This window comes from Varanus komodoensis, unplaced genomic scaffold (assembly GCF_004798865.1).
Source record: "Varanus komodoensis strain SLA01 unplaced genomic scaffold, ASM479886v1 scaffold44_3, whole genome shotgun sequence".
NCBI classification, from domain to species: Eukaryota; Metazoa; Chordata; class Lepidosauria; order Squamata; family Varanidae; genus Varanus; species Varanus komodoensis.
In genome coordinates, this window is record NW_025336010.1 from 262,211 (window position 1) to 276,852 (window position 14,642).

Below are 14,642 nucleotides of genomic sequence, written 5' to 3' on the forward strand. Positions count from 1 at the left end.
TTCAGTTCTGTTGAGCCACATATTCCCCATCTTGTATCGATGCCTTTGGTTCCTTCTGGCCTGGCAAAAATCAGTATTAGCTGCTGCCTGGGGCTGAGACTGCATGATCTTTACAGCGTCAGACTCTCCTTTCACCACCAGATACATCCGCAACTGAGTGTCCTTTCGGCTTTGACCCAGTCGCTTCATTCTTTCTGGCACTACTAGTACTAGCCCTCTGCTCTTCCCTAGTAGCACACTGGACACCTTCTGACCTGAATCGTTTTGCCCTTTAGAACTGTCCATGGGGTTTTCATGGCAAGGGTACTGGAGTGGGTTGCCATTTCCTTCTCCAGTGGATTGTATTTTGTCCGCGCTCTCTGCTATGACCTGTCCGTCTTGGGGGGCCCTGCACAGCATAGCGCATAGCTTCATTGTGCTACACAAACCCCTTTGCCACGACAAGGCAGTGATCCATGAAGGGGAATCTCTAAACTGGACCACTGCAATGTGTTCTGTGTGGGGGGTCTGCCTTGTGGACTGTTTGGAAGCTACATCTTGCACAAAGTGTTGCAAGGAAATGGACAGCCGGAAGTAGACAATCAGCTCGTAACTGTTGGAACTCGCTTGCACTGGCTGCCTGTACATTTCTGAGCTCAGTTCAAGGCAGTGATGCTGCCCTAGAAAACCTTGTGCAACTTGGGACCACAGTCTCAGATGCAATGCCTCTTCCAGCTACCACTGACTCAGACAGTGATCGGTGTTAGGGGCTTTCCCCTGAGTGCCACCTCCAAGAAAGGCTCTGGTGGCCCTAAGGGGAGGGTGCTTCCCATTGGTGGCCACCTGATGTGAATGATCTGCCCCATTCCGTTCCAAAATAAGAGAACCCTCTAGGCAGAAGCGTTGGAAGACATCATTTAATGACTTGATGGGGGCACCAAGGTCAGGGGTTTTAACAGTTTTGTCAATTAAATATTGTTTAATTAATCAGTTGTAATTTTTCTAACAATTTTGTACTTGGAGTAATTTTTGGAGCTTATTGTATTCTGGTCCTATTTTAGGGTTGCTGGAAATTTTCCAGAGAACTTTGGCTATTGGGTATTAGAGAAATGAAATAAATAATAGGGCCAGATATTCCTTTATCCTGTTGAAATAGAGAAGAGTTGTTGGCTATCTTAATGCAAAAATGTGCTATTTTGGTCCCCACTTAGCAAAGCAGTCACTTATCCATTTGTCAAGGGGTTTGCTTGAAAGCTTCCTTGCAAAGGCAGTGGAGAGTGTTGGACTGCGGCCCCAGTTTCTGCGCCCCCTTGTCTGTTGCCATGGTGGGGGCTGCCTCCCTGTTCCGTCTGGCCTGGGCCGGGCGCTGGTTCTAAGGCGGCACCATTTGGTCTTTCCCTGCAGGACCTTGGCTTGGAAGGGACATTCCTCAATGAAGTCCTCTACAAGAATGCGGCCTTCCTGAACCTTGTGGATCCGATCTCTCATGATCTGTTGATGAGCCTCGCCAGGGACCTGCAATGCCCCAAAAAGGTGAGGCTTATTGCAGACCATTTTGGGCTGGTGAGCAAGTAGGCAGGTTTGCACATGCAGCAAAACACACACGTCTATGCCACGCTCCAAGAGAGCAGAGTTAACTTATTAAATCCCTGAAGGGCTGCCACGTAGAAGAGGGACAAGCCTTATACTCTGCTGCCGTCCTGAGGGCAGAAAGAGATTGAGTGAATTTCATTTACTAGCTGAGAAATTTTGTGAACTTCGTACTGCGGCTTGAAAATGCCCACGGCACGGGTCATCCGCAGAGCTTCCCTGGTGTGGCATGTCGGGGTCCCCAGAGAGGCACTCTTGAGCGCTCGGCCTGGATTCTTTCCAGTTCCATTAACTTGGGCTGGCATCATGTGCTGGAAGGACATGGGTGGCCTCCCAGGGCACATGGAGCTCCGCAGTACATGGAGAAGGTCCAGAGATGTGCACACACTTCAGCCAGGCTGAGAAAAGTCCCCCAGGCATGCCCTGGGGAGTTGCTGCCTGTCCAATGCCTTCTCTGGCCTCCGTGCTTGGACAGTGCAGGGCTGACACATGCCTCCCGTGCGCTCCGGGGCAGGGCACATTCTGTGCCATGGGTGTTTTACTCAGCCCTGACTTAGAGTTGGTGCCATAGAGGTGTTCCCCAGGTGGGCTATCAAGTGCAGACATTTCGGGAAGTAGCTATGCCTGCTGAAAGCACTGAAAGTGGAGAATGTTGGCATGCAGATTAAGATGATCTAGGAGGGCTCAACAACCAGAGACTAGTCTGTGGTCGACAAGTCTCTTGCTTTCAGGAATATGACCCTTGGAAATCCTCAGATCGGATCTGCCGGCAGCTGATCTACCACCTGACACCTCACTCAAAATGGAACCGGCATGGGCCACCCCGTCGGAGATCGCAGGGAAGGTGAGCCACATGATGGATGCATGTGCATCTGGAGAGATGTGGAAATGGGGGGGGCAGGGAGGCACGGAAATCACTGCACTGAGCAGAGACGATGGAAGCCCACTGGGGGGCACACATGGCAAATGCCCCTTCCTCTGCCCCCGGGGCAGGCCGTAGGCAGCCCAGCCTTGCCTCAGGTGCAGACTGCCCTGGCAGCACACCCCCTGGCCGGGGTGGCAGTCGTGCTGTGGGTGCTTGGCTGGGCCGAGTGGACCTGCAGCGGGGCGGAGGGAGCGCTTTTCAGGCAGCCCGTGGATTCCCCATTGAGGAATGCTGGGTGAGATCCCTCTGTGGCTGGAGCCAAAGGCACTGTGTGACCAAGACCTGACTTGCTGGTTTTAAGTGGGCTCTGCAGTGAGCTAGATGAGCCTTTGATGTAGGCAGGGTTGAGTCTTTCTGCAGCTTCCTCTGGCAGGTAAAACTCTTCTCTCCAATCAGCTGCTGGCTGAAGCTGGGCTTTCCCTGCCGGAAGAGGGCGTGGGGACTGGGGAAGGCACTGCCAGGCTGGATGTATGATTCCCCGCAGCTGTATCTGAACAGTGAGTTGGAGGTTCCCTGTTCCTGAGGCATGGGCTGAGGCTGGAAAGGAGGTTGGCACGAAAGGAGAAGGCCTGCATCCAGGGCTGGCCTCTGCAACATCAGAGCAATTTTCCAGGCAGGGCTGCAGCCCCCCACTGGAAAAGCATTGAAATGCATGGGATTGCGCAGGGTCCTTGACCCAGTCGAAACTGCCCGGCAGCTGACCAGTGTCCTCCCAAGACCTGATGGAGTTGCTCTCTGTGCCGAGGGAGGCACGGAACTGCGCCCTTCTTGCACAAGAAGTGTGGATGAAATCATGGGCCTGGTTTTTCATTAATGATGATTGAATATATTGATTAATAACCTGCCGTTCTGTCCAAAATAGTGCAAAAGGCAGTTATCAATAAAATAGATTAAAAACAAAATCTTAATTAAAACAGAACACAAACAAATATAAATTAAAAACACAGTGGAAAATGAAGTAAACATCACCAACCACCCAGCTTCAAAAATAGCAAATGCCAAAAGCCTGCCTGAAGAAAAAATACGTGTGACTGCTGGTGGAGTCAGAAGACAGAGGAAGCTAGTCTTGTTTCCCTTAGCAGGGAATTTCCGTGACCAAGAACAGCTACTCAAGAAGACCATTTTCCCCATCAAATACTCCTCCAATGGTGGAGGCACCAAGAGGAGAGTCTCCCCCCAAAATCTTGAAATTCAGACAAACGTGTATGGAAGAAAGCAATCTGTCTAGGCGCTTTAGTGGATCACCAGCTGAAGATGAGCCGGGAGTCTGATGCAGCAGCCAAGAAAGTAGAGGCAATCCTGGCAGGCATGACCAGAAACAGAGCGCCCGGATCACGGGAAGGCTCGGCTCTGCTTCACTCCACTCCACTCCACTCCACCCCACCTTGGCCTGTGCGTGCCCCCCTGCAGCCAGAGCTGCGTGCCCCCTTGCCAGGAGGACGTGGACGAAGCAGGCCCCATCCTGAGAAGAGCGAGGCTGGATGTGGTCGGTCTGCGGAGGGCTGCAGCACGACACGAGGCAGCCGTCAAGCATCTGATGGCGCAGGCCCCTCCTTGCTCGCCCCCCAGGGCAGGACTGGAACCCACCAGCGAAAGTGACATGGAGCTATGGGCTTTCTTGTACGATGACATTTCTACCCTCTGCTAGTCAGATGGGTCCGATGCGTTAGATTTAATTACTTGTGAACTGTTATGGGAGTTTAGCTTCATGGTGCATCTTTTGGACTGTCTGCCTCAGACACAGAAAAGAAGCTTAAGTAAAGTTCAGCTCCTTATTGTTTTCAGGAAGTTATAAGATCTATGGACAAAGCAACTAGATGAGGATACATTCCCCTTGTAGCCAAAAGCAGGGCAAGAAGCTACTGGTTTAAGAGAGGACACAGTTTGGTTTTAAAAGCTGTTCAACACAAGAACAAGCCTCCCAGGCTGACAAAAGGTTGCTGCACTCATGCAAACCGCCTCATCTGCTTTCTGGAGCATCAGCAGTCCTTGATAGATACACCGCCCACAGCAGAACTCAGCCTCTGTGAGAGACAGGAAGGGTCCCTTCGGCTGGGCACTGGGACAGCAGAGCCTGGGAAAGGCCCACAGTGTGGGCTGGCCCCACGGAACAGCAGTTCAGGAGCCATGGTGAGGAACAGGTCCTGAGCAGGAGGGCCGGCGGGGAGGAAGGCAGTGCCAAGGGAAGGGGCTACTCCGGGCGGGCAGGCTGGGTTTGAGGGGCAAGAGCACGCAGGCACATGCAGGGCTCTGGAGGTAGGAAGGGGGGGGGGGGGGGGCCTCCCCTCCCCTCCTTACTCTGAAGCAGGAAGGCAAATCTGCTGATGGGCATGGAACTCTGCAGGGAGCACGTGCCTGCGTGGGAACGGCGGGGGCGACTGGGCTTCCAGGAAGGCTCTTTGCTTGCTGGTGACAGCACAGCTAGCAGCCCTTCAGTGAAGAGCCGTGGGAGATGGGAAAGGGGTGCCAGGTGTTTATCCTTGGCCAGGAGCCCTGGCAGGGGGCTGGCCACTGTTCAAGGGAGCGGCCTCTTGGAGTTCATGGACTGGGTACATGTCCACCCCAATACACAACCGATCTAAAGGGCCGCCAGCCCTGCTCCCCACAGTCTGCTTTAATTTCCTGCAAGGTTCCCAGCAGCCACACCAGTGGCCACTCCCTGTGCTCTCTTGAGTTTTTGCCTCCGCAGACAAGGCTGTGGAAAATGTGCCTTCACATTGTTTTTAAAGCATTTTCAACAGTTTAACCATTCTCTGCAAGTTTTCACCCTGGTGGGCCAGTTGATTGAACAAAAAAGCCAACCACACAGAGCAGCAGACCTTCCCCGGTAGCACTGCGCAAAGGGATTTTTCTGAAATTTACTTTGGAGAGTAAGGTGTGAAGGCTACCATCCCATGTAGTCTTACTTGAAAGTAAGTCTTACTGAACTGAATGAGGCTTGTTTCTGAGTAAGCATGCAGAGGATCAGTTGCCTGCCCAGCCACCCACCCATGAAAGTGACTCAGCCACAGCCCGAAAAAATCACGAGCTTTTCCAGTTCATGGGGGTTTCCCAAGCAGCCTGTTTCAGCCATCATACTTAATTTGCAACTTTTCCCCTAGAAGGATCTTGGGATGGCATCAGCAGGAAGCACAAAGCATCAGTCAAATCAAGTCAGGAAAGTGTCTCCCTGTGGACTTGCACCGTGCGCAAATGCCTCTGCAGCGCAGGCAGCCTCGTCCAGCTGGGCACCTTCGGGACGCATTGCAGTGCTGCCTGTGGGTGAGGGGAGTTGCAGTCCCAGCACATCTGGGGAGCCTCCAGTTGGGGGAAGCCGGGCGAGGGTGTGGGCACGATCCATGCCAGGAGAGGGTCACCACAGCTTCTGTTGCCACCACAGGCCTCGTTAACCACCCTTGAAGGAGGCTGGAAATTCACCTTCAAATCTGATCCTGAGAGCCATTCACAAGGACCTTTCACCAGAGGAAATGGCAAGAAAAAAAGCTTTGGTGTGATTATCTTTGATGTTGTGTTGTCTAAGCTCACCCCTTGAGCACCTGTTGATATTAATGTGTCAAAAGCTGTTCGGTTTGCCTTTGCATGACCCTGGTTTCCTGTGAACGTGCTTGTGCCGTTCACTTGTGCTTTGCTCTTCCCTGCTGAACAAACAAGGTTGTATCTAGGATGTTTTTGAACACTTCTGGGTTCTGGTTTGCTTCCATTAGCCTGAAGTAAATGCTTTTATTCATGTATTTTTATTTGATTAGTATCCACTTCCAGCAAGAGAATGGCATTCAGAGCTATTTTACATTTGACAAGGTGTCCAACCATTTTAATGGCCTCGTGCCCATTCTGAAATTTCAGGTGGGCCCATCAAACAGTTTTAAATGGAGTGGTGCCAAACGATGCTGTGGGAGCGGCCTGGAGAGGCCGCAAGGGCCCCAGCACTGCCTCCTGGCCATGCTGCCTTTCCGTGGCCCTCAGTGCCGGCTCCAGCGCTCTCCCCCTTTGGCTGTGCAGGCAAGGCCTTCTGTAGAGCCCGGCGCCGGGTCTCTGTAGAGCCGGGCCTTGGCTGACCCCTGGCACTGGAGAGGAGAGATGCCTGCTGCACCCAGTGGCCCTGCCCCCCCCCCCCCCCCCCCCCCCCCCCCGCCCCGGGGGGCCCCCCCCCCCCCCCGGGGGCCCCCCCCCCCCCCCCGCCCCGCTGCCACTGCTGCTCTGGGGCTGCCCTCCGCTCCGGGAGTGGCCCTGTTCCTCGGTGCCTCCCTGGGAGCCCCACCGCCCAGGGAGGGCCAGGAGGGGAACTGCCAAGGAAGAAGGTCCCTTCCTTGGCTCAGGCCCTGCGGGAGGGGCTCCTCCTGCCTCCCACGGTCTCCTCCTCCTCCTCTTCATGTGTCTCTGCTGTGGGCGAGGTGGCTCATGTTGGGTCTCTCAACATCAACTGCTTTGTGGATTGTTTGGTATGAGTAAAGTTTTGACAGCACAGGGTATTGTTCACTGATGGATTGGTATGTCGTGTCCTAGTTGAATGTTACATTTTAAATGAACTGCAATTGTGTAAATGTTGTGTTGCATTACAGTTGCGGCTGTCATACTTGTTTTGTGACTGGTTTTAAGCGCAATATATTGTGTGAAATTTGGCATGCAAATGGATGGTGCCGACAGTGCAGTGACGGCACGGGTCAGGGCTTTCCCAGAGCAGTAACTCGCACCGAGCCAGGTCTGGGCACGGTAATTTTTCTGACCTCGCATGCAGGCAGTGCAGGAACGATGGTCTTGCAAGCCAGGTGTGGAGGTGACTGGGGCTGGGAAGAGCGATCCCCCTCCGACAGGTGGCCCTCCAGGTGTTGTTGGGACTGCAGTTCCCATCAGCTCTGGGCGGCATATTAAGAGAGGGGACATGAGCCATAGTTCTGCAACACCTAAAGGGCCACAAGTTGGACCCCTTGGACTGGAGATCCAAGATGTTCCCACAACCACCCTCGCAGAGCAGTGGTGCACGCAGCTGGCATTCTGGGAGTGCAGGCTTGAGCACCGGACCAGCCCCACCTGCCCGCGTAGGTTGGCTTCCCCGCCACACGCAGCGGACCCCTCCACGGCGGAGGCCTGCACACGCTCGCTTCTAAACCCTCCTGCTCTCCCTCTCTCCTCTTTAGCTTGAAGACTAACTTAAAGAAGCTGAGCCAAGATGCTGTTGATCTGTCAGGCATTCCCCTGTCTATGCGGGACGTTCACCGTATGACTTATTACCTGCAGAACAATGGTGAGCACCTGAACACTGTGGACCTGAGCTTCACTGACCTGACTGATGACATGATGCGCCTCTTGCTGCCTTTCCTGGGGTCCCTGCCCAGCCTCACCCACCTGTCCCTCAATGGGAATCGCCTGACCCGGGCCACTGTGAAGGAGCTCACGGACATCATGAAGGACACGCGCAAGTTCCCCTCCCTGGCCTGGATCGACCTTGGTAATAACGTGGACATCTCCTCCATGCCACAGCCCTTGCTGGTCGGCTTGCGGAAGCGCCTCAGCCAGCAGACCACACTGCCTACCATCTATGAATCCCTGGACTGTGACTCTGAGCTGGACACCAGCCAATGTGAGGAGGCGGCGGCACTGCGAGGGGAAGGGTCGATGTCAGAGGCAGAGGACCCCTCCTGCAGCTTCGCCCAGGAGTCCTGCGGAAGGTGACGGGCCCTCTGTTTCGTCTGCCAGACAGAAGCCATGGCTGTGCCAGCAATAGGGGTGCAACTCTCTCTCCACGAGTTCCCTTAGGTACTTCTGACTTTATCCACAATCCTGACTGGCTTGACATAATTCCATCAAGTCCATGGCTGCCCCGCTGTCCACTCCATCCTAACCAGTCTTCACTCACACATTTCAAAATAGGGACTAGGCACTTACCATGAAAACAGGAAACCTTGCCCCAGGGAAAGGAAACTGACTGGGAGATGCCAGGGAAGCTGTGGAACTCGGAATAATTGGTATGAGCTGTTGGGACAGAGCTGCTGCCGCTGCCACACTTTCCTCCCCTCCAGCTGTAAATATTGGGATGGTGCAGCCCCAAGTGGCCAGGAGGGAGCTGCTGTACGGGCCAGGCAAGGGCTGCCTGAATGCCTCAGGGGCAGCCATCAGGCAATACACCATCAGTCTTCAGTGCCCGGCTCGCCTCCCTCGTTTTCCCCCCTCTCCAGACAAAGGGAGAGGGAATGGAACGTTCCACAGCATGTGTAAGCCAAGAACACATGACTGGACTGCAGTGTCAGGATAGTCCAAGACTAGGCATGTCAACATTGAGGTGGTGGCGTTTATGGGGCTTGAGGGTGAAGACGGGAGGCTTGTACAGAGTAACATAAACCATTTGATTGCCCCCATTTTTGGACAAAAACTGCTGGAGCTTCTCTGCTCCTCATTGGGCTGTTCCGTATAGAGGCTCAAGCGTGTTATGTATTAAGAGCACTGCTGCGCCGCTTGTTGTCTAGTTGAGATTGCTTGATGACTGTGATGCCAGTAAGTCCACACTTGTGAGACAAGTGAGGAAACTAGTAGTGTTGTGAAACCTGTGTCTGCATCCTCAGCATTGCTCATTGCTGTGTAAGCTCAGTAATAATAAATGGACTTCATGGACCTGAGCCTGAGGAGTGTGCTGGCTGGGAGGCGGCAAGGCTGTGCTGAGGCAGCAGGCATGGCCCCCCCCCGCGTTCACCTCCCCCCCCCCCCCCCCCCGTGCAGAGGCCAAACCGTGCCAGAACAGCCAGGAAGCATTACGCTCGCCCTACTCAGGAAATACTTGCACTGCAGCTCCAGGTGCAACTCCAGCTCACTACCCTTTCTAGCAAGCTGTTTGTATTGTTCCTAAAGACCAAGTTTATACATTTAGAACGTATAGAGTATTTTGCTCTTGTAGTGGCCGGTGTGCCCACCCTTCAAGCATGCACAGAAGTCCTCATGGCAAGAAGTGACACCTGCCATGCCACACATGAACATTTCTTAGGCGAGAGGCTCAGCACTGGCGGCAGATCTGTCCGCTCTTTCACTTGCCACTTCCCTACCAATTTTGTGCACACAAGACATGCTGCTGGCAGTGAATCGGAGCACGTAAACAAAGACTGGGAGGCGTCCCAAGAAGGTACAAAGGCCCTGTTAGGAACTTGGTTGGGTTACCTTACGGGGTGCATACTAATCTGGACCAATTTTGCTGATGCTGGGCTTCAGGATTCTTAGCTCCTTCAAACTTGGGCTAGGGCATGCTGGAAGCGGTGGTCAAACACAAGTGGAACACACTTTTGGGAAAGGGCGGAACAGACAATATTGGCCTATCTAGATGGACCAATGGGCTGACCCAGGAAGCCAAAAATCCAAGCGTCACAGTACAGATTAAGAGACAGCCCCCTGCCCCTGCAGCAAAGCCCCCCACATTGTCTTCTTACTGAGACAGGCAGCTTGTCCTATGTTTGCATATCTCACTCTCTGCCCACAAAACATGCAAAACTGCTCCAAGAGTTAAAATTCAGAATTCAAGTATGCAAATCAGTACAAGCTTCTGGAAATATTAATACTTGCTGAACATGCAAACTTTATTCTGAATTTTGAAAAATAAGCTTAAGCATTTAACTGGACAAAATTTGATCACCTAGAGAAGCTGTCAGAGTTGGTATATACAATTTTTTGCTGGGAAAATGGTATTTTAAAAATTTGCCCACCAGAACTGAAACAAGTCATTTTCTTAGATGATGTTGTGTTTCCCAGTCCCTGGCTATCACCAGTTGCAACCCGCCCGCCATGCCTGAAGAGGCAACATGGCCTCATGGCTGTTCATGTCGGTGATATATATTCCTACCACATGGAAGGCAGGCGTGTGATCAGTCTAGAATTAAGGACGATTTGCGCAGTGCACTGCCTGCGAGCAACACTGGAAGACCCTCTTGGCAGGAGGAGCTGACGAAAGCCATTCTGAGGCTGACAGGAAAGAGACCGGCACAAGTGGAGCCGCCATGTGATGGATGTGCCCCCGTTTTGTAAGAAACACGTTTATTGAAGCACCAAATGCCAGACCCAATAGCTGCTAGAACAATTTTCAATTCACCAAAGCCACTTTATCGCCGCTTCTGAAAAATGTTGCCACGCCCCATTCCACGTCCTCTTCCTCTTGCAGCCACTAAAAGGGAAAAAAAACACTTAAATACTTCAGAATAAGACCAAGGCCATGTTTTGAAGCACTGGGACCACAAGATTCTTTTCCCTCTCCATCAGGACTCCCTTTGCCTGGCATCTAAGTCACACAGGAGCCTTTCTGAATGATCAGCAGGACAGGACTACATAGCTAAAGCGAGCTGGGTCAGGCCAAAGAGCCACTCTGTCCAGCATCCTGCCTCACAGATGCTTCAGGGAAGGCCAGAAGGCAATCGCTGACTCTGCTGCGGCTTCTGCGCAAATGCAAATAAGCGACAGACTAAAGGCTCAACTCCACAGTCATGATCAGCAGCCCCTGGCAAATCCCCACTGCAGAAATTTGTCCAATCCCATTCTAAAGCTGTTCAAGGCTGCAACTGTCATGGAGCCCTGTGCCAGGGAATTTCATAAATAAAGTGTCTTTGTGAAATGTCTCTTTGCTTCCCCTTCTTGCCAGCCAACCTCTCAGGGTCCTTCCAAAGTGCTCAGCTTTGCTTGTAGCATTAGCTTCTGTTGGGAGCCAGAGCCAGAACCAGAGAAAGTCAAGGGAAGAGAGGGAAGATGTGGTGACTGGCAGACTCTAGAGTCAGCAGGGAATGAATTCTTCCCCTCTGGATTTTATAGAACTAACCTGAGCCTGTGCTGCCTTAGTCCTTAATCACCTAGATACTCACCCTGGGCTTTAAGAATAGCTGCTTTGCCTCTTCCGGCCCCAGAACCTTGGTTTTTATTCTTCATACTTTTCAACATTGGTGCATTTTTCAGCATATCTGGCAAGATAAGGAACCTTATTTTGCTCCCGCGAATATACACCTGCTCTAACTGTGCCACACGGCCATCCCTGTAGGTCACTGTGATGTTGGACATCTGGAAGAGAATGTGATTGCTGAATATGAAGGCATTGCAAAAACAAGCACATCTGCAGAAACTAATGGGGAAAAGCTACCAGCTGAGCAATCCAACTGGCTAGTCAATACAGGTGGAAAGGAATCTGGGTGGGCCTCTTACATGCCGGTTTTTGTAAATGTATTTTAAAAATTGCAAGAATAAGCCCTTGATTTCAGAACCAAAAGTATCTCTGCAGGACACAGCAAGTGCTAGAAAAGATCAGCCGAAACCTGTCTTTCTGTAACTTGAATGCATTATTCCATGTTCTGCACTCTGGGATGATTGAGAAGATCCTGGCCTTCCTCTGTGTGACAACCTTTCAAGTACTTGAAGAGTGTATTATATCACTCCTCAGTCTTCCCAAGGATAAATACACCCAGTTTTTTCAAACTCTCCTCACAGGGCTTTGTTTCCAGTCCCTAGATCATCCTTGTAACCATCTTCTGAACCTTTTCCAGTTTGTCTGCATCTTTCTTAAACTGGTGCCCAGGACTGGACACAGTACTCCAGATGAGGCCTAAGCAGTGCTGACGAGCAGGGGAACTACCACTTGCATATAATTTGGAAGTGATGCTTCTATTAATGCAGCCTAAAATAGCAGTTGTCCTTCTTGCAGTGACATCATGTTGCTGGCTCATAATCAGCCTGTGAACTACAACAATTCCAAGATCCTTCTCACTTGTAAAATTGTTGAGCCAAGTATTCCCCATCTTGTAACTTTATTGTTGTTAACAACCCACTTTTGCTCCTGGGCAGCATAGAAACAATTATTTATTTCTACAGTTTATATCTTACCCTGGAATGGCCAATCAACATTTGCAGGATGGCTTACGAGAAAGTAAAATCCAGATATTACAAAATTACAGCAGTGCAGCATCAGGCAAAAACTACAACCAGTGAACACTTTGAGCAGCTTATAATAATTAAAAACTGTTCGTATTATTAGAAAGCCTGGGGAGTAAGCAAAACAGATGTGTGGGAATGTAAACGAGGAAGGAAGCCCTAATAGAGCTTTGTCTTGTTTGGCTCCATTCGAAGGTCCCATCCTGCAACAAGACACCCAGTACATGGAGTGGGGGTGGGGGACAAGGAGAGAGAGATTGCAACAATCAGCTAAGCCATTCATTTCCACTTCCTCTACCTCACAGGGGACTCAGTTAAATTCTTCTGGATTTGCCACAAGTCTAGGAACCTTCACAACAGATGAACAACTCAACCAGGAAACTACTGGCCAGCCATCACCATTTCCTAAAGCAAAGAGTAATGTGCTGAAGGAACAGTATATAATGTTTAAAAAGTAAATGAATAAAATCTCACCTACCTGGCAATTCATGTTGTCCTCTGCCTCAATGAGTTTGCCCCGGTATACTTCGCCAGTGTTGGTCTCACAGGTCACAATATGACCCTCTGCTTCATGCAGAACTTTAATCGGCACGCCAATGGACATAACTGAGGCTGTATGTGGTCAAATCTGAGAGGAAGAAAATTAGTGAGCATCAGCAATTACCATACTGCTCCATGCTACCTTTGAATGAACTCATTAATTTTTTAGAACCTGCATAATGAACCAAACAGCACGCACTGCTGTGGCCGGCTGGGCACCTCTGGGAAAGGCTGTGTGAAGGGATGGGTCTTGCAGAGAGCCCTCCATGGCAGAACAGCAGAGACTACCTAACGGCAACTGTTGCCACATTTTGGAAAGTGGGTGCTGCCAGGGCAAGTGCTCGAAATCAGACGCTTGGTTCATTTAGCCCACTGTGGGTGGCAGTTCAAGGCGGGTGCAGCAGCGCCCCAGTCTCAGACAGGGCATAAGGCCTGCGCCCTCATGCTGGCTCCAGGGGCAGAGGGGGCTGCTGGGGAACATGGGCAGAAAGGTGCTGTTGCATCCACATCTTCCAAGTGGGATCCCATAGTCAGCTGCCTGGTTGCTACTGGAACAAAGAGAGGCCCTGGGTCTGAGCCAGCACCACTCACGTCTCCTCGCACTGCCAGGGAGAACAGGAGCTCCACTAGCGAGCGTTAGTCCCAAGTGCCACCTTGGGTGATTGTGAAGACAGGGCAAGGCCTCAAGAGGCAAAGGGATCCTGAAGTCAACCAGGCCTCCAGTGATTTAAGGCTTTATACACTGTTAATATTGTCAATACTGTATTACATTGATATCCCATCTTAGTCTCTCTTAGGAGGAACCCAAGGTAGTTGACACGACTTTCCTCCTCCCCACAGTATTCCCCCACAGCCACCCTGCAGGGTGGGTTAAGTTGAGAGTGACTGGCCCAAAGTCAACCGGTGAGCTTCCAGATCGAGGGGCAGCTCGAACGTGTCTCCAGAGCGCCAACCCAGCGCTCACCACAATACCACACCGGCTCCAGGATACTTGGCCAGAAGCTTCGTGGTCGCCTGAGGAGTAGCATGCTGCCAGAGGGGCTGCAGGATCCTCCCAGTGGCTGCAGTGGGGCGTTGGGCCCTGTTGGCGGGGGTCCACCCCTCCGACCATGGGGAGCAGTGGGGTAGTGGCAAATTTGAATGTGATAGTCAGCGCCACACACGCAAATATGTGGGCTCGCACCAACTCCCCGAGCCCCCGCACCCTTGGTGGGACCCCCCCACACACACAGACACACACGACCAAGGCGGGGCGGCCGCGGAACCCCCAGCGCGCCCGAAAGGCTGCCTGCACCGGAACGGACCAACTGAAACGTGCTGCCGGCGGTGACCGGCCGCCGAAGAGCCAGCGCCAGGGGGCACGGGCAACGGCGCAGATCCCGCGCGCCCCCGAGGGAAGGAGGGCGGGCCGCGGCTGGCGACTTGCTCTCCGCGAGAACCGCGTGCGGATCGCGCCCAGCACGCTCCCCCTGCAGGGAGCCGCCTCCCGAGGAGCGGCGCGCCGAGCCGAGGGCCTGGCCGCGCGCGGGAGAAGCCGCCGTGCCGCACGGGGAGGAAGGGCGCCCCCACGCCCCCCGCTTGCCGCCGCGGCCCATCTGCTCACCGTCCGACGGCGCGCTCCGACTCGCTCCAGCCTCCCAACGTGCAGCGCGCCAGGGACCCGGAAGCACGCCGCTCCGTGCCCGCTGCTCTATGGCCGAGAGGTGCACGGCTCAAGGGGCGCCCT

The 14,642-nt window shown here is 52.7% G+C and overlaps 2 protein-coding genes across 2 annotated transcripts in view; one reads left to right on the forward strand and one right to left on the reverse strand.

The window, feature by feature from the left end:
* Positions 1–9,100, forward strand: part of LRRC75B (leucine rich repeat containing 75B) — a 16,477-nt gene extending 7,377 nt beyond the window's left edge. Inside the window, exons 2-4 of the mRNA XM_044444176.1 lie at positions 1,384–1,512; positions 2,301–2,413; positions 7,630–9,100. Of these exons, the coding sequence (XP_044300111.1) occupies positions 1,384–1,512; positions 2,301–2,413; positions 7,630–8,164 (777 nt within the window). The 3' untranslated portion in view covers positions 8,165–9,100. The remainder of the gene's footprint in view (positions 1–1,383; positions 1,513–2,300; positions 2,414–7,629) is intronic.
* A 1,387-nt stretch (positions 9,101–10,487) lies between these two features.
* SNRPD3 (small nuclear ribonucleoprotein D3 polypeptide) lies at positions 10,488–14,597 on the reverse strand. Its single transcript, XM_044444218.1, has 4 exons — positions 14,520–14,597; positions 12,855–13,004; positions 11,320–11,512; positions 10,488–10,631 (listed from the first exon to the last, which is right to left on the reverse strand). The coding sequence occupies exons 2-4, from the start codon at positions 12,978–12,980 to the stop codon at positions 10,570–10,572; spliced, it is 381 nt and encodes a 126-aa protein (XP_044300153.1). The 5' UTR covers positions 12,981–13,004; positions 14,520–14,597; the 3' UTR covers positions 10,488–10,569.
* Positions 14,598–14,642: the final 45 nt, after the last annotated feature.

Excerpts from the sequence above, each read along its gene's own strand:
- SNRPD3 (XM_044444218.1), bottom strand. The coding sequence starts at position 12,980 with ATGTCCATTGGCGTGCCGATTAAAGTTCTGCATGAAGCAGAGGGTCAT. Across the intron at positions 11,513-12,854 it reads AGGACAACATGAATTGCCAG|ATGTCCAACATCACAGTGAC; the intron begins GTAGGTGAGATT and ends ATTCTCTTCCAG. Across the intron at positions 10,632-11,319 it reads AGCTATTCTTAAAGCCCAGG|TGGCTGCAAGAGGAAGAGGA; the intron begins GTGAGTATCTAG and ends TTTCCCTTTTAG.